At 41.5% G+C, this 23,157-nt stretch overlaps 1 protein-coding gene and 1 long non-coding RNA gene across 7 annotated transcripts in view; one reads left to right on the top strand and one right to left on the bottom strand.

Annotated features, from left to right (window-relative positions):
- Positions 1–11,901, top strand: part of MGAT1 (alpha-1,3-mannosyl-glycoprotein 2-beta-N-acetylglucosaminyltransferase) — a 36,857-nt gene extending 24,956 nt beyond the window's left edge. For all 6 annotated transcript variants that reach the window (XM_026686967.2, XM_026686966.2, XM_087953889.1 and 3 more), the window contains one exon: positions 7,410–11,901. In XM_026686967.2, the coding sequence (XP_026542752.1) occupies positions 7,483–8,823 (1,341 nt within the window). In that variant the 5' untranslated portion in view covers positions 7,410–7,482 and the 3' untranslated portion in view covers positions 8,824–11,901. The remainder of the gene's footprint in view (positions 1–7,409) is intronic.
- Positions 1–23,157, bottom strand: part of LOC148131938 (uncharacterized) — a 174,182-nt gene that overhangs the window by 131,762 nt on the left and 19,263 nt on the right. The window lies entirely within an intron of this gene.

Genomic DNA, 23,157 nt, shown 5'->3' with positions numbered 1-23,157 from the left:
TAGATTGCTTCTTATATAATACTTAATGGGTGATGAATTAAGTGTTAATTATGTAACACTTAATGATCCTTTTGATGAGGAAACATACCTATACTTCTTCATATTTTGGAGATAGATTTGTAAGTTAGGCCAATAACACAAAGCCTAAAAATACAGAACGTTACTTTTGAAAAATGCTGAAATCAGACAAGGCAAATCTTTGCAATTGAAATTATGTAAGTACAGTAGAACCTCCGGTCACGACCATAATCCGTTCCAGGACTTTGGTCGCAACCCGATTTGGTCATGACCAGAAGTAAGACTGACTGTGTATGTGCGGACAAAAAAAATGGCGCAGAAAGGGAAATTGCTGCAGCAGGGGAAATTTCCGCAGCTGTGTTTGATTGCCACCTGAGGATGTGTTCACAACCAGATGCAAAAATTTTCTGAAATTTTTGGTGGTCAGCAAATTTGGTCATGGTCAGAAGTGTTCATAACCCGAGGTTCCACTATATGTCTGTGCAGGAATGCATTGTTACATAAAGACAGTACTTTGTTACAAAGTCATGTCTGTGCATCAGAATACTGTACACATTTTGCTGTGCTGAAAGCACTTTTCTTTATGGTATGTCTCAAAAATTTCAGTGTGTATTAGAGAAATAGTGGCATTATGATCCCAGAAAAACAATTTTGAAATGAGCAACAATTCTTCAGTAGAACTGTTGAAAACTTCAGACAGTTAGTAGCCTTAAAGAGCTCATTCATATTATAGAGTTCATTCATATTATAAGAATGAGGGCCATTTTTTGTTAAAAGCAACTTCTGGGAATGTCCCAGAATGTCAGAGAAATCATCCTAGTTCTGTTTCTCTCCATCCTCCCACTCTTCTCTTTCAAAATGTAGTCATATTGATACTACTCTAGCAGCTTTTCTGATGTAATGTCATTCAAATATGTGTGTCAGGATTCCAGCACTTAACCCCATTTAAATCATGAGTCTTGAGCCAAACTTCCAAAACATCAAAAGGATTGATTGGGAGTTAAAAGGTGTGGCATTGCCTGGGTGCAGCTGACACTGAGACACCTCATTCATTGTCACCCTTGGCCCAGGTTTCCCCCCACCCCCTGGGTGTATCATAATTCATATTCTCCAATGGGACACATCCATATCCAGGAGTCATCAATCATGCTCTCCAAGTTAGAATTTTGCGTGGCAGAAACTTCGGTCACCTAGTTACTATCTTGAAAACATTTATGGGATGCAGTTTTGATTGCAAGCTGTTGCACTGCTCCCCCCTCCCTTTCTGTTGGCAACTCTAAAAGACCATAGAATGATTTTATGAGTTGACAATGTGGGTCTAAAGTAACCAGGAAGTTATCAGAGAATCAGTTTGTGTAGTAGTTAAGGCACTTGACTGGAGACCAAGAATTCTTCACCCGCCTTAGGCACAAAGCCAGCTGGGTGACCTTGGTCCAGTCCCTCTCTCAGCCTAGGAAGCAGACATTGGCTACTTTTGAAATCTTGCCAGGAAAACTGAAGAGACCTGTCACCCAAATTGGACTAGCCTGCCCCACTCTGGCTAAAGAAGTCTATTGTGGACCCCATCTGCTAAGCAATTCCAGCAGACAGGGTCAAGGAGAAGAGCCTTTTCCACTGTGGCTTCCATTCCGATGGAACGCTCTACCACCGGAGGTGAGAACTCCCGCCATTTTAGACTTCCGGAAGGGTATTAAAACTTGGGTTTCCCAGTTGGCTTGTGGCCCAGGCGGAGGAGTTGGTTGACAGGGTAAGAAGACCTCAAAATACACACACACACACACACACACACCCAGAAATCCTAGTCTGGATTGGATGTGCTAGCTGAGATTACCATAAACTACTTTGTCTGGAGAAAATTAGATTGTAAAAGGCTGCAGTTCAGTTTAGACTGCTGTTCATTTTACTTTTTATTTATTATATGTTGTGCCTTAAGATATGGCTACACTTCAGTTCCCAATAGAGTAAACCAAATGTGACGTTTCTGCGGGGCTGTTCTCTTTCCTTTCAACGCACTTGTTTCACATCCCACAAAGAGTGCTAGATAATAGCTGCCTTCTATAGATCATACCTGATATATCAAGTAGGAATATTTTTTGGTTTGTTTTTAAAAAGTGCAGTAAGATCAAGTACCAAAGTGCCTGCAAACCTGAGGTGTTAATTATAGGGAGTCTCCCAAAAGATTTAATGCAGTGCTGGAACTTTTGCTGAAGGGGAATTAAGACTACTGATGCAGCTGCTAAGCAGCAGAGACCATAGCAGAGTTAAGACGATCAGGGATTTGTTTTGAAGAGACCAACTGAGTCTATAGAGTCAAGTGATTACTTGTTAAGTTTATAGCCCACTTTTTTTCCCTTACATAACATTCTCTTCAGTTTTTCCTGAAATAATCCTGCCTTGATGTAAGTTAGGCACAGAGAGAGCTTGATTCACTCAAAGTCACAAATTGAAGTGGACGTGAACCAGATATCACTTGCCGCAGTAAATTTGGCATGAATGATGTCACAGGAAATTGAAAGGTCAGGCAAACCATTTTATATTGCCTAATTTTTACTGCATCATAGGACACAATGATCCCAGTCTTACATTTAAGTTTTCATGCTGATATTCTCTGGAACTTCCTTCCATGCTTGTCTGCTCAGCAGATGTTATTAATAAAAGTATGTTAGCTACCTTGCCATTCTAATCATTAAAACAGGGGCTTAGTCAGTTAGCAGTAGTCCCCATTATTATTGCAGACCTCCCCCCCACAACAGTTTGTTCAGTTTGTTTTTATAGCAGAAGATTAAATCTAGACCATGGAATTGTCTCGCCTTTGGTTCCTCTCTGGTGATAGAGAAGAGCCAATTCAAAAGCTGAGAGTTGACAGATTCATTATACCAGCTTTTATATTCGGGTTCTTCCACACGAATGCTTAATCATCACTACATCTTTGTGTGTGTGTGTGTGTGTGTAGGAGAGAGAGAGAGAGAGGGAGTGAGAGAGAGAATGGGAGAGGAAGGGAGGAAGGAGTGAGAGGGGGAGAGAGAGAAATAAGTGAGAAGGACATGCTCCACATTTTGGGAATAATTTAACAATACATTAATATTTTTGCCTTTAACTTCTTTCCAACAATGTAATTCCCCATAGTAATATTTGGGGGGGAAAAAGAACCACCAGAGGATAGGCACTAATGTTACTTATATTGATTACATCTCTAGCATGTACAATAACAATAACCAAACTTTCTGGAAACATCTGCTGAGTCTAATAACCCCTCCCCTAGGGTTCCTCTGTTCTAATTGAAGCTTCTCTGTTCTAATTGAATTGTGCCCAGGTGTTTCTCAGCCTACTAATGCCAGTCAGGCATTATATATCATTTCATTTGCATCAGAGCTCAAATTCCTGCCTGGTTAAGCTATCATTTGACTTAAAAACATCATTTTCCACACTAAAAACAAAGCCTTGGTATATAACTTCAGTAGGCTCAAGGAGTATTCTGCAGTCTTTTCCTTATAACCAGGAGAAATAGCTGGCCCAGGTATAAGTAGTACTTGACTTATGACCACAACCGAGCCAAAAATTTCAGTTGCTAAACAAGGCAGTTCGAGAAACTGTCACAAGTCACTTTTTTCCACTGTAACTTCAAATGGTCACTAAATGAATTGTTATAAGTCAAGGACTACCTGTGTGACCTCTAGTTGGTAATCAGTTGTTTTTTACGGTAACTATTTATCTTCTGAGTTCAATGTCAACAAATTGATGTGTTCCTAAATGTAGAAGCCGTGGAAATTAAAGTAGAACATTAAATAGACTATGTGTTGCAAAGCCATCCTGAATATTTCCAGGTTTTTTTCCTTGATGGTACTGCTACAGAGGCACCCCAGTTGCTTAAGAAAGAAATGTTCCTTAAATATGCAATTGTCCCAGAAACATAGAAAATTAATAGCAGAAAAAGACTTACTGGTATATCAAGTCTGCCCTTTGAGGGTTTTTTGTTTTGTTTTTAACTTATTCCTTTTAATTCTTTTTTATGTTTTATTTACTTTTATATATTATTGAAACAACGGCCCAACCATTCTCTTTTCTTAAGAAGCCAAGTTGAGGGGAGTTTTGTGACTCTGAAAGGATAGCTGTTCATACTTGTTTCCTCCAAAAGGTGGAATTGTATTTCCAAATAAATTATGCAGATGGAATGCACTTAATGACTCAAACCCTTTTATTAGTCTGAAGTCAAGTCTTTAAGGTTTTGTGGAGGTGGAAACAGGATGAAAATGATTTGTTAAGGAAGAGTAAAAGGATTCTGGTGATATAATTCAGAAAAGATGTGTGAGTATCATCCCCATGTCGTTTTCCTGTCACCACTCACATAAAAGGCAGTACTGTTATTATTTACCCGGGGCAAAAATAGGTTTAGGCTGTCTCCAGACCTACCTATTTGGGAGGTCTACCAGAATTAGGAAAAGAGATGTTTTATCAAGGTATTTATCTCACACTGCACTTCCGAAATGAACAATCTCTTTGTCTTCTTATCATTGGTTTGAGCCTGGCTTGGCACATAAGTGTGGATGTCCCTGCCTGCCAATACAAGAAATGATATATTTTTGTTCGTTTTCTTCTTTTAAGTTTAATGGAGTTAAGGCATTTATATGTCTAGTCATATCAGGGAAAACCTGAAGCTTATTCTGTGATAATATGAGAAAGAAAAGAAGGAAGGAAAGAAAGAAAAAGAAAGAATGAATGAATGAAAAGAAAGAAAGATTTTAAATATAGGAATTCTAAACTCTGCAATACAATTTCTTAAAAGAGTGGTTATGTTAGTCTGTTCCAATACAATTGAAATAATATTTTCTGATTCTTATAAAGCCTAATTTTATTGGATAGAAATAAAACCTGGATGGGTTTTGTTTAGTTGGTTTTATCATTTGCACGGCACCTCTTTCCAAGATTCAAAGAAATACTGGGTGACTCATAGCACAATAAAAACAAATGAAAGGACAACGCAGCAATAACAAATAAAACAATATTCTAAGAATTACAAAAACATCACATTATAAAAACACATATAGGTTGTTACACAGCAGTGAGCCAGCATGGAAACCAGAAGTTGCCTCTAATCATCCTTCCCTCCACCCCACCCCCCAAACATTCTACAAAGGAGTTGTTGTCAGCTGCTCTGTAGTTGGAGGACTATGTCTAAAAAGGCCTGTTTTCAAATCTCTACTCACTGACATCCTGGGAAGGGGATATCTACAACATGCTCCTACTGTGGCCTGCTCCTACTTCATGAGCAGATTCTAATCACTGTTTTAATTAATACATTTAGAAACCACCTGACCCCAAACAGTTTTGGGCATTTAGAGGAGAGGGTCTTGAATATAACTTGGACCTCGGTAATAAACCAGCTTCTAGAATTCACCCAGAAACAAACCAGAAGCAAGTTACTAAAAGCACTGGAATTACCATAGCTTTCATCTGTCGGCAGGTGGGCAGCAATATTTTGCACCAGGTATATCCAGGAGCAGCCCGATATAGACAACTCTAGTAGTCTAGGTCAATGGTTGTCAAACATTTTAGTCTTGGGATCCCTTTACATTCTTCAAATTATTTGAGGACTCTGAAGAATGGTAATTCCTGTGGGTTATATCTATCAATATTTACTGTATTGGAAATTTAAACAGAGAAGTGTTTAAATATTTCTTCATTTGGTTTTGCAGATCCCTTGAAAAGACCTTGGGATCCCCAGACCACCCTTTGAGAACTGTTTGTTTTGAGGATGATAAGGGCTTGAGTCTCTGTTCAGTTTAGCTGCTTATCTTGCAGTCTATTTTTTTTTTTTTTTTTTGATGTTCCTTGTTCAAAAATAGCCATTTTAAACTTGGTGATGCTGCATATTGGGATATTAAAAATGCTGTTTTGTTCTATTTTGTCATTTATTTTTGTACATAATTTTTAGTAAAACTTTTCAACAAGAATATAAAAAACTAGCCCAAACATAAAGGGAGAGGGGAAAAAATTAGAAAAAAGCAGAAAGTGCGAGAGATAAAATATAGAAAATAAACAAAAAGGATCTTAAGTCGCTTCTGATATTCTTCAGAGCATTTTACAAGTACAAATACATTAGCCACTCTCTCCAAAGTTGCATCATGTTTTTCTTTCTATAATCTGGCCTGTCTATAATTGTCAAAACCATAAATCACAAATTCATTTTTTGTTCTTGGGTGAGATTTCCTGTTTCATTTTATGCAAGAGCTGTTTAAAATGAATGCAAGCATATAAGTTCCTTGTTAACTTGCTTACGTGTGCTTTTTAAAAAAACTTTTACATTTAACAAAAGAGAAGTATGGGAGAGTAACATTAATCACAATTAATTTAATTTAATTTAATTGAAATAAATGAAATGTTATTCTCATTCAGACTGATTCCACATCATTTAGGGGGCAATTGTGACCTTTAGTCAAGAAAATGTTGTATATCCTGATCTAGGTAGATTGGTTTTGCCTTCATAACGTAATTTTGAACTAGGAAACAACGGTGGTGCATGCTTACATACAGTTCTTCAGTGAAATTGCAGGCTCATATATAGCCTTTGATTAGATTAAGAAGCAAGTGCAAAAATCATTTGGGAACCATTTAGAGAGCAGCTTATCTAACTCAGCAAAAATGCTTCTTTCAAAAACACTCAGCAAAATCTAATTTTATCTGATATTTAAAACAAATCATGAGAAACAATTCTATTTTAAAAGATATGGATGGATGGATGGATGGATGGATGGATGGATGGATGGATGGATGGATGGACAGACAGACCTTTTCTGGGTACACAACGGCACACATTAAAATGAAATTCATATGCCTTCTCTCTCTATGTGTGTGTGTATACTCTATATCTATCTATCTATCTATCTATCTATCTATCTATCTATCTATCTATCTATCTATCTATCTATCTATCTATCTATCTATCTCGGTCCATTTTGAATACATGTGCTCAAAAATGTGTTAGAAATATTAGTCCCAACTAGCACATTCTGGGGTGTATCAGTGTGAAAATCTAATTGCACAAAGGAGTATTAAAGCCTAAAAGGCCCAATTTGTCTACTAAACGCTGAGGAGTGATTGTATTAAATGCCAAACTAAAATCGACAAACGGCATCCACACATGAGTTTTTCTTTCCTCTTAAGAGCGCCAAGCTCAGATGGAGAACAACAGAGGAAATAGCGTCCTCTGTGGAGCGATTTCCCCGGTGAGCAAACTGAAGCGAGTCAAATGATGGAGGGAGGCTGGCTAGATTAAAGTACTTTTCCAAACGTTTCGCCATGACGGACATAAGTGCAACCGGACGATAATCCGAGTGGTGAAGGAGGGGAAAGACAGATGAATCATTAACACTGTTTTATCCTTCATTTTTCAGGTTGATGGTGGCCACTTGAAGCTCATCCAGGGGTGGACATAAGAGGAGAGGGTGCGGCCTATGCCTGTGAAGGATGCTGAAGAAAAATAGCCTGATTGTCTGGGGTCTGGTGCTTTTTGTGGCCTGGAACGCCCTGATCCTTTTCTTCCTGTGGACTCGGCCACAGTCTTTATCGGACCATAGCCGCTTAACTGAAGAGGTGATCCGACTGGCCCAGGATGCCGAGGTGGAATTAGAGCGCCAAAAGGATCTCTTACATCAGATCTACCGCTATAGTTCACTCTGGAACAAACGGAAGGCCAAAACCCTCCACCTGCCAGCTGCAGTGTCGGTCCAGCCTCCCACAGCTGCGCTCTCGCCCCATCGCAGTCAGATATCGCCCGATGCTGTTTTGCCTGTGGTGGTGATTGCCTGTGACCGCAGCACAGTCCGCCGTTGTCTAGATAAACTATTGCATTACCGTCCCTCAAAGGAGCGATTCCCCATCATTGTAAGCCAGGACTGCGGACATGAGGAAACCGCTAGAGTCATTGCCTCCTATGGAGATTCTATCGTGCACATCAAGCAGCCCAATTTAAGTGACATCCCTGTGCCTACTGACCATCGCAAGTTTCAGGGATACTACAAAATTGCTCGACACTATCGCTGGGCCTTGAGCCAAGTTTTCCGGACTTTCAAATACCAAGCAGCCATTGTAGTGGAAGACGACTTGGAAGTCGCTCCCGATTTCTTTGAATATTTTCAAGCGAGTTTCCCACTTCTACTGGATGACCCAACTCTTTGGTGTGTCTCTGCCTGGAACGATAATGGCAAGGAACAGATGGTGGACGTTGCCCATCCCGAACTTCTCTATCGTACTGATTTTTTCCCTGGTCTGGGCTGGCTTCTGCTCTCTGACTTGTGGGGCGAACTGGAACCCAAGTGGCCCAAGGCTTTCTGGGACGACTGGATGCGACAGCCTGAACAGCGGCAGGGCCGTTCGTGCATCAGGCCTGAAGTGTCACGCACAATGACTTTTGGCCGTAAAGGTGTGAGCCACGGTCAGTTCTTTGACCAATATCTGAAGTTCATCAAGCTCAATGACCGTTTTGTGCCTTTCACCCAGATGGACCTTTCTTACCTCAAGAAGAATAATTACGAGCACTCATTCTTGGCCCAGGTCTACGAGGCCCCTGAACTGCGCGTGGAAGAACTACAGGGGAACCAGCACCGGGAGTTGGGTACTGTCCGAGTGCAGTACACCACCCGTGACTCTTTCAAGGCCTTTGCAAAAGCCTTGGGGGTTATGGATGACCTCAAATCAGGAGTGCCCCGTGCTGGGTATCAGGGCATTGTCAGCTTCCTTTACCGAGGCCGCCGTATTTACCTGGCTCCACCTCCTGACTGGACAGGCTATGACCCCAGCTGGAGTTAGCAGCTGATGATTTCTGAGCATGTTGGACCCCATCGGGGGAAAGGGTGCTTGGGGGAGGGGTGGCGGGTGGCGGGGCAAAATGCTGTATTTTCTTCTCCTGTGTGGCATTCAAGGTGCATTCCAGGAATGAGGATTGTTTTGTGCACTTAATTTGGGGGAGGAGTTAATGGCAGGAGGGATGGGTTACGGGGTGGGGTGGGGCATCCCAAAGCCCCAACATGGTAGGTGAGGAGGAGCATTCCGGGTTCTCTGTTCCCTCCCCAGTGCCTGCCTGCCTTCTTGACATTGCTGCCTGTCCGCTGATTAGATCTTTGGTGGCTTGTCCAAATGGGTGCATTTTGAGAATGCTAAACCAAAGGAGCGACCCACTGAAGTTTTCCCAGTTTCGTTGAGATACAGCAGGCCAGAGCAACTTGTGATCTCATGAGGCAGATGTAGTAGCTCCTCAGTCAGGTAGTAGTAGCCACAGACTTCGTACATATCTTTAGATTCTAGCCAAGCAAAATGGGGAGGCTGGTTAAGTTGCCGAGAAACTATGATTCAAAACCGGCACGCTGCGTTCAACTCACAGGTAAGCTGCAGGGAGAACATAACAGTTTTTTTTTCTCAGCTCTTGGCTGCTGCTTCACGTCTCACCTGGGCACCTGTAAGGTTTGGAAAGCAGGAAGCTCTTTTGGATGACCATTGAACCCTGAAAAGGACCATCTTTATTGACCATATTGGCCATTTTTATGTTGATCTCTTAGATATCCAGATTCTTTAACCCTATTGAATGGGACAGTGGAGATAGAATGTGCACAAATGACAAACTTAATAGGATTGTCACTCAGATGAGATGGAAAGGAAGACCAGAGCCTCTTTTATTGCTTTTACTTGGGCATTAGGACAGAGTAGTCAGAGAGCATGACCACGTGCTACCTTTTTATAGCTCCATGCTGGGACCTCTTTAGCTTAAATAAAGTTTTGAATGGAGGTGGGCATTTTCTTCTCCTCCTCTTAAGACCTGGTTGTGAGATACCTGAAAGGTACTGACTTTGCAGCCTTCTAGCCAGTGTGCCTGCTGTCAAATGGTCCTTTCTCTAAGCCACAATGTGAAATGTTGGGCTGCAAGTGGGCCATTCAGTTTGAAAATGGCACTGGGGGAGGAGGAAGGCCCAAGGCGACGCATTCATGATGCACGAGGGAGCATTCAGGCCTTTCAGCCTCCACTTGTAATCTGAAATGATAGAGGCTTCTGGTAGATCTGTTTTAAGGGAAGCTGACCGATGGCTTGATGTCGGTGCCATGTTCTCTTCCCAGGTTTATGAGGAGAACTTGCCCAAGGCTGCCTTAATTTCCCTGGTGTAGGAACTCCATCCAGATCTACGGCAGACTGTGCTGGTGGCTCTGTTGCATTTTTAATTGCTGTTTTCTTTTCTGAATGGCCATATTGGAATTGATCACTGCTACCTATTTAGAACACCGTGGGCCCTGAGTGGAGGGAGGAGACTCCTTGAGGCCTCGGAGCATCTCGTGAAAGGACTTCTTCAAACAAGGAGTCCCAGCCTTATTCCGTGGGGCAGAGTCCAATCTTCCCCATTCTTGCCTTCGGGAGTTGCCCTTGAGCTTCTCCCGATGCCACTTTATGAGGCAGGCATGAGGAAGGGACTTCGGACCTCCTTTGCCCAAAATTTAGACCACACCAAAGGGTATTGCATTATTTGAATGCTTATTGCTATTTTCTCTCTTCTGTTTTTTAATCATGTGTAAGACCCCCTCCGTGATGAATGGAGGAAGGAAGATTGTGTTTTGGCATATTCCACTTCAGTCAGGAGGGGAGGTTTTCCCTTGGGCAGATCAGGGGACGGTGCCTTGGGGAGACTGCTTTGAGTGGTTTGATGCATCTGCTTACGTCCTGAGATTTTTTTCCTTTTGAAAAAAAAAAAGAAACTAATGCTGCAGAGGAAGAGGCTCTCTGAACAATAAAAAAGACCTACTGTGATCTGCATCTGGAATGTTGATAATTTGGACATGTTCATATACGTTGATTTCACTTTAACTCTCTGCAAGAGACTACCGTTTTAACAATTTTCTAGGTCAGACTTCCATTTGAAAAGAAATATGTAAAGTAGGGCAGAAATGTGTATAGAACATGAGTGGAAATGTCTCCATGGCGAACTAAGATCTTTCGGCATGATGTTACTCACCTTTAACAACTTCCGGACTATACATGCGGAAATGTAATCCATTTACAGTGTGGTCCCCATCAGAACCCTTGTACACTACCTTATCCGGATGTGGAGGGTGTGTGTGGAGGAGAGGTTTGTAATGGAAAATTGGGTATATTTTTTTGGCAGGTTATTTTAATCCCTACTTTCAAGGTTTGCTGGATCCCGGGTGAAAAATTGCCATTTTTAAAACTAGGAATAGCAAGAGAGCTGTTCTTACTTTTAGTATTATGCTCTGGGACTCAGCCTCGATGTCTCAGTTTGCAAGTTATATTGCCATCTCCTTTCAGTAGAAGGCAGCTCCTGAACTTACGGAGGAAGGGAAAGGAAAATGGAAATATCTTTTCGAGTTCCTTCCTCCTTTCACTTCTGTCTTCTGGTGCTCAGTCAGCCAATCAGTCAATCAGTCAACCAGGGAAATGAAAATAGGAGGATAGAGATAGTACATCATGTGTATTTTTTTTCTGAATCCTCAGTTCTGTGTAACTTAATCCACACCATCTGCAGCCCAAACTCTCTCCTTTGGCTTACCGTCTGTGTTCGTGTTTTGTCCTAAGTCAACAATGAAATGATCATATTTTCCATTCCAGTTTGTGATTTTGGTGAAACAATTAGAAGATGCTCAGTGGAGATCCCAGCAGAAAGGAAAACCCACCAGCAGCTGCCATTTTTCTCCCTTTCTGTCCTGAGCTGCCTTCTGTTCCTGGAAATATCTCTGCTGAAAAATAAGTGTCACCACATCTGGATGTTTGAATCAAGATTGTTTGATGGAGAGACACTAATTTTATGTTGACAATTAATTGGTGAGAAGAGCTTAAAGAAGCAAAAAAAAAGTTATTTTACACAATAAAATAAAAACCGTTCCTTTTCAGACAGCCTGTGTAATTGATCTCATGCAGCAAATTATTGCGTTGGTAATGCTTTATGTGGAATTCGACAAAGGAAAGGGGGGCATTATCTCTTCAGAGGCCTATACAACCATTTGTTACCCGCCACTTGAACCAGGAATAACTCCTGGCATCCAAAGTGGCGTTGGTCTTTTTAGGAACATCAAATATATATTTATATCAAATGGGATCAAGACCCTTTTCTCTGTTGTTCGAGAGTGCGGGACATGGGATAATGGGTTTAAGTTACAGGGAGACAAATACCAATTGTTTTCTAGCAATAGCACTTAGATTTCACAGTGCTTTTACAGCCCTCTCTGAGCGGTTTACAGAGTCAGCATATTGGCCTCCAACAACCTGGGTCCTCATTTTACTGACCTAGGAAGGCTGAGTCAACCTTGAGCCTGGTAGGATTTGAACTGCCAAATTGCAGGTAGCTGGCAGGCAGCGGAAGTAGCCTGCAGTACTGCACTCCAACCACTGCACCACCGTGGCTCTTACTAACATTTTTTTCTCGCATTTTGATAGGGCGAACTAGTCAAAGAACCAACGGGACAACCATCTCTTGAGGATGCTTTAGAGCAGGGGTGTCCAACCTTGGCAACTTTAAGACTTGTGGACTTCAACTCCCAGAATTCCTCAGCCAGCAAAGCTGGCTGAGGAATTCTGGGAGTTGAAGTCCACAAGTCTTAAAGTTGCCAAGGTTGGACACCCCTGCTTTAGAGTTTGGGTTGCATTGAGCAGAGGGTTGGACACAATGGTCCAAGTGTTCTAGTTCTTTGATTTTACCTCCAGGTTTATGAAGATGGATGAGAAGGATCAAAGGTCCCCTTCAGCAGTGTTGTTCAAACTCCGCAACTTTTAAGATGTGGGCACAGTCAGCAAGGCTGGCTGGGGAATTCTGGGAGCTGAAGTCCACACGTCTTAAAGCTGCTGAGGTTGAGAGACTCTGCCCTAAAGCAACAAGGAGAATTCTGTCATGGAAATCCCAGGACCCTTCACTTTCCTTGCTGATATTTTGCCAACACTTTTCAACCTCGATTTATGCAAAGCCCGATATTATTATTAGCATTATTATATAATCCAGCTCCAGGATGCTTCCTTGCATTTCAGTACTGATGTGTTTAAACAAAATATATGGAAGGACTTGTTGGCAGCCGGTGTTGTTTTGTTAAGCAAAAATATATCTTCTATCAAAACCACTTAGATTTCCTCCAACTTTTTATTTGATGGGGACATGCAGTTTGAGAAATAGAAAATGGAGAAATTACTGCTTTCTGAAATTCCCACATTCTAAGCTCCTCAGGTTCTATGTACATTTTGAATGAGCGTTCATTTAGTATGAATGCTGCTATTTATATTGGTAGTGCAAATGCAACACAACAATTCCACTTGATTAACTTTTTATGGGATTATTTCTTGGTTAGTCCATTTCAAATTGAACAATCCAGATAACTGCATTTGTTTTGCTTCTGATAAATTGCTCCAGCAATTTCATTTTTTAAAAAATTATTTGCAGAATTCTGTGGAGCAGCAACTGGTAAAAGGCTACTAGTGCAGCATGTACTACTAGAGAGTTGCCATTCTCCCTTCCTTGTAGATTTTTCAGAAAAAATACCTATCTAGCACTGCTTTTAAAGCTCTTAGAAAGTGCCTGAACCTTATATAAATACAGGTGCAGGCATTGGGTATTAAAAATTTGGCAGTAGACTAATGGGATCTGCTCTCGTGCGTCAGAATATGTACTCTGAAAAGAACATCCAAAGAATAAATAGTTGTGCAATGGTGATTGAATTTTTTACCCTCACATTTTTACTCTGCCTGGTGGCAGGTTCAGATACTGATTATCAATTAAACAGAAGAATAGTTTACAAATCCAGTGTCAGCCAACTGTTTGCAAAAGAGAGGAAAATGTTACTTTCTGGTAGTACTGAGAAAAAGAGACAGAATCATATATATGCCTAAGAAAATGAAGAAAAGCTAATGCACCTCCCTCTTTCCATGTTCACTGTCTCAAACTAAGCCCCAGAGAGAAGTTCTCCAAGCAGATGTTATGCTATTTTTTGTTGACAACTAATAATATTTTTGAGAGCAAGAAGGAGAAAGAATGTCTAGTTTTGTTTGCTTGTTCCTTTTTAAATAAGGGGCCTGGATTTCATTTGGAGGGTTAGATAAAAGTCGAATACCATATCTGAAAAGATTGTGAACTCCTGGGATATATTATAAAGATATGGCAAGGTTAGACATTCACTAGAAGTGAAGTCATGCACTTCTGGCCCACTCACTAACCTAAAACATGCATTTCAGAAGATTGTTCCCATATGGGATCCTATCTGTGTTCTCAGCCCTTAAGTTGCTGAAAAGCAATACGCCATGGGAATATGCTGCCACAGGCCTGGTCTATGGGCTTTCTATGGGCAACTGATTGTCCACTGAGGAATGCATAATGCTGGTCTAATAATGGTTAATTGTTGTCACCTGAAAGGGATAGGCTCTGAACATATATGGAGGAGACCAAGAAGTTTCTCGTTTCTCTTTTTGAGTACCATTACCTGTAGAACATCCTTGTGGTGGCTTCTTACTCTCCTAGCCTTCCCTAGTCTTTCAGGGGGGTAAGCCACTTGATGTCCTCTGGATTTTTGTTCGTACACTTACCATTAACAGTACTTCTTGAAGTTGATGGAATGATGGCATTTAGATCAGCCTTCCTTAGCTGGTGCTCTTCAGATGTGTGGCCTTTGGCTCCCAGAATTTCTAGCCAGATGTCCATTGCTACATCGAGACTATGTATGTGGAAGCTGCCAGATTAGAGAAAACTAATCTGGACTACAAAGGGAAGACGGGTATTCCTCCAAATAAAGATGCCCAACTCTTTGGCTGCCACAATTAATCTCTGGTAAGGAGTACAGTCCACAACATCAGGAGAGCCACCGATTTCTTTCCCTTAAACCTAGAAGCAGGGGTGGGTTTCTACCGGTTCTGTCCACCTCTGTAGAACCGGTAGCTCTGAAGAGCAGCAGATATAGAAACGGTTCTATGTCTGCTGATGTTTTTGCCCGCCTGCCTGCCTGGGCTCTTACCTGACCTTTATTTCCTGCTTTTTCAACTTCAGCTGCCAGCCGCAGTTAAAAAAAGCAGGAAAAAAGTGCTTTTTCAAAGGCTGCTTCTCAGCACACAGCGTGCTGATGACAATTTAGTGCAGGGAAGCACATCGTAAATCACCGAACCTCGTAAATCACCGAACTGGTAGTTAACCCTGTCAGATCCCACCCCTGCCTAGAAGGTACCCATTGATTTACATAATAGTCCTCAGTTAGCAACTGCCCAGTTTAGCAACTATGCAAATTTACAACAGTGCTGAAAAATTAGCTTTACAGCCAGCCTTCCAACTTAATGACTGTCTCAGCATCCACAATCACACTATCATCATTCAGGCACTTCACAAATGGTACACATTTATGATGGTTGCTGTGTCCCAGAGTCGTGGGATAGCCATTTGTGAGCTTCTGATAACCTTATGCCCATTTGGCTGACTTTTCATAGCAAATCTTGATTTTAGAGCAATTGTCCATTCGTTCCCATTCTTTTAATGGCGTTAACTTATCTTCTGTCCGGCTGGTATTGACTGTTAGTGACCACACAAGGCAGTTGCTGCAATCAAGTCCATCCATCTTGCTGCTAGTCATCCTCCTCTTCCACTTATTATGTTGTTACTGTTTGTCATACAGTCAACCAGATGTTCAGACTCGATTTGGCATTTTCACCCATCGCCTGAAGTCTTCCCAAAGACCTGGGGTAGATAGATGTGGATGGTTGATGGTATTGCATTATTATTATTACTATTGTTCAAATTCGTACCTTGCCTGGCTGATCTTGCAACTCATAACAATGGAAGAAATTACGCTAAAATCAATGAAACATAAATAAATATAGACGGCAAGCCTGATGAAGTGAGGGGGCTGGAGTGGGCGTGGCCAGGATGGGCATGGCCAGGTGAACATCACTCATGTCGGGGGTGCCTGTGGCGGCCGAGCACTCTACCAGCGAAAATGGGCTCAAAAGCTCAGTTTTTGGGCTGCGACGGCCTCCTGCAACCCTCTGCCAGCAAAAATGGAGCACACGGCCCTCCTGAGCTCCGTTTTCACTGGCAGAGGCACTGTAGGCCAGTCCCTGGCTGTTTCCGGAGCAACTCCAGCCCGCGGGCCATGAGTTTGACACCCCTGGCCTAAACAAACAGGTTTCGTAGCACTGATGATGTTACCTAGTTTGAATAATAAAATGCCTGCAAGAAAACAACCAAGCTCAGAGAGCACCAAGGATCCTCCTAGATTTTCAGGTCTTTGCAAATTTTCAAAATAGAATAATTTGAACCTGGACGTTTGTGCTTTGAACAAGAAGTGTGGATTGATTTGTTTTATGATATATTTATCTTGACTTTTCATGGTATTCTCAGGAATCTCCTCCAATGTGAAAGTTCAAAGTACCTGTTCCTGTTTCCTCAAAATACAAATTGCACTTACACAGAGAAAACCACTGCTTGTACCATTCTGATTTTTGCAGGTATATTTCACATTGTGGCATTTGAATATTTCCCCCCCAAAAAATATTTTATTGCTTTGTACCTAATCTGTGACATATTTCTTGACTTCTAGTTTTTTTTTTCTGTTGATAGTCAAACTTATAGAAGAGACTATTTGTAGCTCAGAGTTGAACTGTGGGGCCCTTAGTGCTTTCTGAGCTTGGTGTTCTTGCAGACATTCATTACCCAACTAGGTAACATCATCAGTGCTAGTAGGGAGTGGGGTTTGCTATCATTTTATAAACTAGTGGCTTACCCTGGCAGTTTGGCAGTGAACTGTCTGCAAGAAAACAAGTGCAGAGAGGAAGAAAGACCCCATGGCCAAACTTAAAAAGCAGAAAATACAGTATCCACCACGGATACACAGACACATAAATATTTAATATTGGACTAGAAGACCTCCAAGGTGTCTTTAAACTCTATTCTTCATTGTCAATTCTAAGAGCATTGCTGTTCTTATCTTTTATTTGGTCGCCTTTATATTTAAAGAAAATGAACATGTTTTCATTTGAGGTTTTTTTTCACTGAGCTCCTTGATTCTCCTCACTAGTATTTGCAGATCATTCGCATTTTCAGCTTTGAGAGGAGTGTCGTTAGCATAAAACAGGTTCCTCCAGTTTTAAAACCACACTCATCTTCTAATTCATCTTCTGTCAATGTATATTTAGCATAATGTTTGAATAAATAAGGAGAGAACATGCAGCCTTATTCTCACATCCTTCGGTGATGAGGAAATAGCTTGTTTTGCTCTGACTCTGGCATTCTGTCCTATGTATAGGTTTCTCATGAGAACAATGCGATCTTCTAGGACAGGGATCTCCAAACTTGGCGACTTTTAAAACTTGTGGACTTCAACTCCCAGAATTCCCTAGCAAGTCTGGCTGGCTGTGGAATTCTGGGAGTTGAAGTCCACAAGTCTTAAAATTGCCAAGTTTGAGGACCCCTGTTCTAGGATTTCCATTTTCCTAAGGACATTCGAACTAACTGACACAATGAAAGACCTTTGTGTAATCAGTGAAGCATATGTTGGCTTGTGTGTGTGTGTGTGCGCGCGTGTGTGTGTGTGTGTCCTATTCCTTGACTTTTTCAATTATCCAGCATGCAATAATGTCTCTTGTTCTTTGGCTTTATATAAATCCAGATTGAGCATATGTCTTTCCATTACAGCTCTAATCTGTGTTGAATTTTCATAAGCATTGTTTTGCTAATGTTTGAAATTAAGGCTATTGTATGATGTTTATACCCTGTGTTAAAATCTTTTTTTTTTTTAAATCGAATTGCTATGTAGGCAGATCTCTTCTAATCTCTTGGCCTACTGTGTCATTCTTTAGATTTCCTGCCCTAATTTGTGTTTTTCTGTGGTTTGCCATATTTCTGTAGATATTCAATCAATTCCTAGAACCTTCTGCATGAGTAACGACCAGAATGCTGATCTAACTTTATCTTCTATATCAGAGGTTAGTGTAAATAGTACACCAATAGTGTAAACTCTGGTCTGGAACTTGCCAATGAGACTCAGAGCTTCCAAGTGATTCCTGGTTTTATTTTTTCCTGAAAATGATGAGTCATATGCTCAAGATTGTATCATGAAAAATGATTGGCTGTTTTTTTTTTTTTTTTTCTTGCTTCAGCTTGGTTTTTTATCGGTTCGTGATCTGTTGCACAATCAACTCTTAGTCATGTCTTTGCTGTTATAACTGGACTCTTTCATCTCCTCGTGGTAATAATTTAACCAACTTGACTATACGCCATCTGGTGCTGTCCAAGTCCATAGGCATCATTTGGATTGATTGAAGACTGTTTGTAATAAATTGCATTGGTAAGAAAGTGATAAGTCACTCTCTGGTTTCATTTTGGTTACTTCGACCATATAGACCATATACTTTCCTCCTAAAGATTTCCAACTTTAGTATTCAATACCAAAGTATAAGCTGGAGAACATACTTATATGTTTTGTTGATTTCAGATTGAACTCGATTAATAATCAGCCTCGTTCTCTTCTGCAGCAGAGGTTGGAGCATAAACTTGGATAAAGATAATAAGGACTAGCCCCAAAGTCTAACTGATTATCACTGACTGAGTTGTAGCCGACTGCCATCTTTGCAAAGAAAGGGGGGGAACGGGCGTCAGAATATATTATTCCTGGATGTTAAAAACTGTGTTACTTTATTTCATAATCCATCATATCCATCAACATCTAGAACTGTACATATATTTAAATGTTCCCATTCTGTGCAAATCTTATCTAGCACAAAACTCAAGGCAACATATGAAGATATAAGACACAAATATATTCCAAGCCCTGGTGATCTATCTCTCTTTCTATCCAAATTAGATTTTTTTTTTTAAAGGCTGCTAGTGGTTTCTTTTTTAAAAAAATAAACGTTTTTTTTCTCTTTTGGCACATGGCTACTCCAGTTGAATCCTGGGAAAGCAACACACATACACAAACACACAGTCCAGTGGTGGGATTCTAATTTTTTAACTACCGGTTCTGTGGGCATGGTTTGGTAGGTGTGGGGTGACATTGCTTGGTGGGCGTGGCTTGGTGGGCATGGCTTGGTGGGCATGGCTTGGTGGGCATGGCAGGGGAAGGATACTGCAAAATCTCCATTCCCTCCCCACTCTTGGGGGAAGGTTACTGCAAAATCTCCATTCCCTCCCCACCCCACTAACCTGCTTTCCAGCTCCGTTCTCCTATGCAAGGCAACAAAAGAAGACCCAGCCAATCAGCTGGGACTCAGAAGGCAGAGAATAGATGGGGGGGGTGAGGCCAGTCAGAGGTGGGATTTGCCAGTTCTCTGAACTACTCAAAATTTCCGCTACCAGTCCTCCAGAACTGGTGTGATGACCCATAGTCTCTCAAAATAACCCCAAACCCAAAACATACATTAAAGTCCGGTAAAGCCTTCAACTTAACTTCACTGTTTTATTAGGCACCGTTTAAAGTCACAAAAGTAAATAATGAGGCAAAAAGAAAACCAAAACAAACCGCATTGACGAGAGTTCCGAAGCAAGCCAAGATAATTAATCATACATTCCAGAAAGATAACCGAGGAGAGTCCATGGGAAGAACACCAGCAAAGATAAACCTCTTTCAAAGTAAACACTAAACTTTGACTCCAGCAATTCTGACTACGCAATTACAAACTTATATACATAGCTCCCTGCTGCAAGCCACGAGGAGGATCATGGTAATCTCCTCCTGAGTAGATCTCGCTTTTCCCTGATCCTCTCCTCCCTACGTGACCTAGGATGGATAGGGAATGGGCCTGGGTCCTCCTCTGATTGCTCAGCTGGCCTCTGCCCTTCCCCAGCCTCCTCCACCACCTCTGGAGCCACACTCCCACTCCCTGTTGGCTGTTCCTCCTCTTCCTCAGAGTCAGACTCCACCAGGGGCATGACAACTGGTCAGAACCTGCTGAATACCACCTCTGATACACACACACACACACACACACACACACAGAGCTGATTTGCCTTTGCAAGGAACAACAGGTTGCATTGCTGTTCTACAGGGTTTGCAAAAAGTGAGTGCTAACCAGGAAGCCTAGCAATCATTCTGGGTGAATTGTACACCCAACACCTCACAATTATCTATCCCATTCAGGAGTTCAATGGCAAGTGGCAGCCTCCTGCAAGAAATGTTGCAAAGACACTCCTTTAAGTTATGAGAAATGCTCAAAGGGGAAATGGGCAGAGGAAACATCTGTCTGTCTGTCTTCTCTTCTGATGGTCCAAGCAACAAAAAGGCCAGGGCCAATTTTAAGAAGTAGTTGTCAATCATGCTCCTGCAAAAATAGGGTACTGTGAGAATCAAGGATATAGCTTATTGATCGATTAGATTCAGTAAGTCCTATGGATGATAGCAAGCCCCAGAAGAAAGAGACATGAACCAAAGTTTTCAGCTAGGGATGGTTTCAAAATATAGCAGAACTATTTATAATCCTGCTGAACCGTTACTAACAGTGAAAACATATTTTGCAAAATATGCACTTGGATGGATAAGTTTAAAACAGAAGAATGAAACTGTTGGAAATGAGGAACTGCAAGTAAGTTACACAGGTGTTCAAGGAAAGTGACAGTTAGTGAAGATATGAAGTGTGTATGTGGATAGAAGAAAAGTATAAAGAAGAGGGTTGGAGATAAGCTTGGGGCCTTTTAATTTATGGGAGTCCTTGCAGGACCTGCTATATGTCATTGGACCCCATTGCAATGGCTTATTAATGTAAGTGTATTGCTGCTATTATATCTTTTGTGTCTATTCATTTCTTATGTTCCAAATTGTTAGAAACAATAAACCTCTGATCTTAAAGTAAGAATGTTTGTTTGTGTTGCTGTCTGTTTCCTATTGATATTTTTTTATGACAGTACTTTTTCTCTCCGTATATCAAATATGATTGAACCACAGGGATCTCTGCCATTACCAATTCAAACTAACAATTCGGTTAATCACCAGTTTCAGACCAACACTGGATAACTAACTGAGGAGCTGGCACTTGGATCGGATGACACCTGGGAAGTATGAAAATCGTTGAGTTGAGTGTGCACAGGTACAAGATCCAGAGACACTCTGAACAAATGGGGCTATCCAGTGGCTTCTGTTCATTGCGATTGTGACATGCAGACTGTTGGAAGAAATATCCTTCTGGATTCAGTTCCAAGTGGGGGGAAAAAGACATTGGAAACATGGAGGCTGTTTGGAAAGATGGTTTAATGGTGGATAGGAGCACATGGCTTGGAGCTCCAAAATGAAAAGGGACAATCACATGCTTCAAGATGTTGGGTGAAGGAAAAGAAGGGGCAAGATGCTGAGAGGCCCTTAGTTATATGTACCCTCTGTTGGGCCACACCTTAGTGTGTTTCCTGTTCCTGTGTAAGAGATGTATCTTGTTGGCTGTCAGACTCCCAGGGGCGGGGTCTTAGCTAACTTTGTAGGCTTTGTCTGGACCACATGGCTTCACTTGAGTGTTGGCTGATACAATCTTCCTAGGCCAGGTGATGAGATGGGCAGAGGCCTTTGTTATGTAGAATACTCTGGCCCAGGCCTTAATGGCCCGCCCATTAATAAAGGTGGTGGGGGGGTGAGCTTCTGCCTCTCTGAGTTTCTACTTCGCTTTTAAGGGAAATATTCTGCCTTTTTAATATTTCCTAGGATATTTCATTTTTCTAGGAGAGGGGTGGGTGCTAACTTCCTACAAGACAACACACACACCTGCCCTTTGTGTCCTGATCAGTGTACACTTGGGGACCTCGTGGCAGTGTGACAGAACTCAATGTTGCTAGTTTCTGGGCAAGATCTGTGTAATTTGTACCTATTTTAATCTTGTATTTTTTTTTCATTTTATGTCATCTAGTATGCCTTAATTGTGAAGCTTCTGACACAAATAAACAAACCAATTCAGAAGAAGCTGCCTTCAGAAAGTATGAAGAAATGGGGGGGGGGGGAGATGGATACCTTTGCGGCTGGGGAATATTTTTGATTCTTTACCCATCAAAATTTATAACGCCTACTCCTGGGCAATCTCTGTCTGCCCTCCTCCCAAAAACTAATAAACTTGAAGCTACTTTAATAGTGGCGCAACCCTACCACGTTACTAAATTAAAAAGGGGGGGGAGGGAGAATAGAAGGCGGATACAGGGGTTGGACCTTTGCAACCCCAAGCAGATGACTTTAGGGGTCATCGGACGAAATACCCCTGAATTTAAGGCAGTCTGTGGGGATTCGGCACAAAGGAAGCAGACAGTGCACTCTTCATGTTTATTTTATTTTTATTTCTTTATTTTATTTGTTTGTCAAACATGTACAAGATAACAATATAAGTATGAACATAAACAAGAACAAAGGGTGTAAATACAGATCAATGCGGACAGTAAGACATGGATGGTAGGCACGCTGGTGCACTTATGCCCCTTTTAAGGACCTCTTAGGAATGGAGTGAGATCCATGGTAGACAGTTTGAGGTTGAAGCTGTGAGGGGTTGAGGCTGTAACTATGGAGTCGGGTACAAGCAGGGGTCTCCAACCTTGGCCTTGTGGAGTTCAACTCCCAAAATTCCTCAGTCAGCAAAGCTCATTAATTCTGGGAGTGGGTCCACAAGTCTTAAAGTGGCCAAGGTTGGAGACCTCTAGGGTAGAGCATTCCAGGCATTGACCACTCTGTTGCTGAAGTTGTATTTTCTGCAATCGAGTTTGTATTTTTGTATCGGCTTACCTTGAGTTTGTATCAGTTATTTGCCCATATTGGTTGTTTGCCCGTGTATTATTGTGATTGAGGCTGAAGAAGTGTAAACTACTGAATTATTATCACAATATCACAATAATTATAATAATAATATACTACAATGTCCTACCAGCTAATGACTACTTCAGCTTCAACCACAACAATACAAGAGCACACAACAGATACAAACTCAATGTAAACAGCTTCAAACTCGATTGCAGAAAGTACGACTGCAGCAACAGAGTGGTCAATGCCTGAAATGCACTACCTGACTCTGTTGTTACATCCTCTAACCCCCACTCCTTTAACCTCAAACTATCCACTATTGACCTCACCCCATTCCTAAGAGGGCTGTAAGCGGTGTGCATAAGTGCACCATCGTGCCTCCCGTCCCTGTCCTATTGTCCCCATTTATTCGTACCTATTTCCTGTGTTCTT

The sequence above is a fragment of the Notechis scutatus genome, chromosome 2 (genome assembly GCF_049901735.1).
Source record: "Notechis scutatus isolate UNSWTSFEM ecotype Mainland chromosome 2, rNotScu1.2, whole genome shotgun sequence".
Lineage (NCBI taxonomy): Eukaryota > Metazoa > Chordata > Lepidosauria > Squamata > Elapidae > Notechis > Notechis scutatus.
The sequence above is the reverse complement of the archived record's forward strand: the minus strand, read 5'-3'. Positions and strand labels throughout refer to the sequence as shown.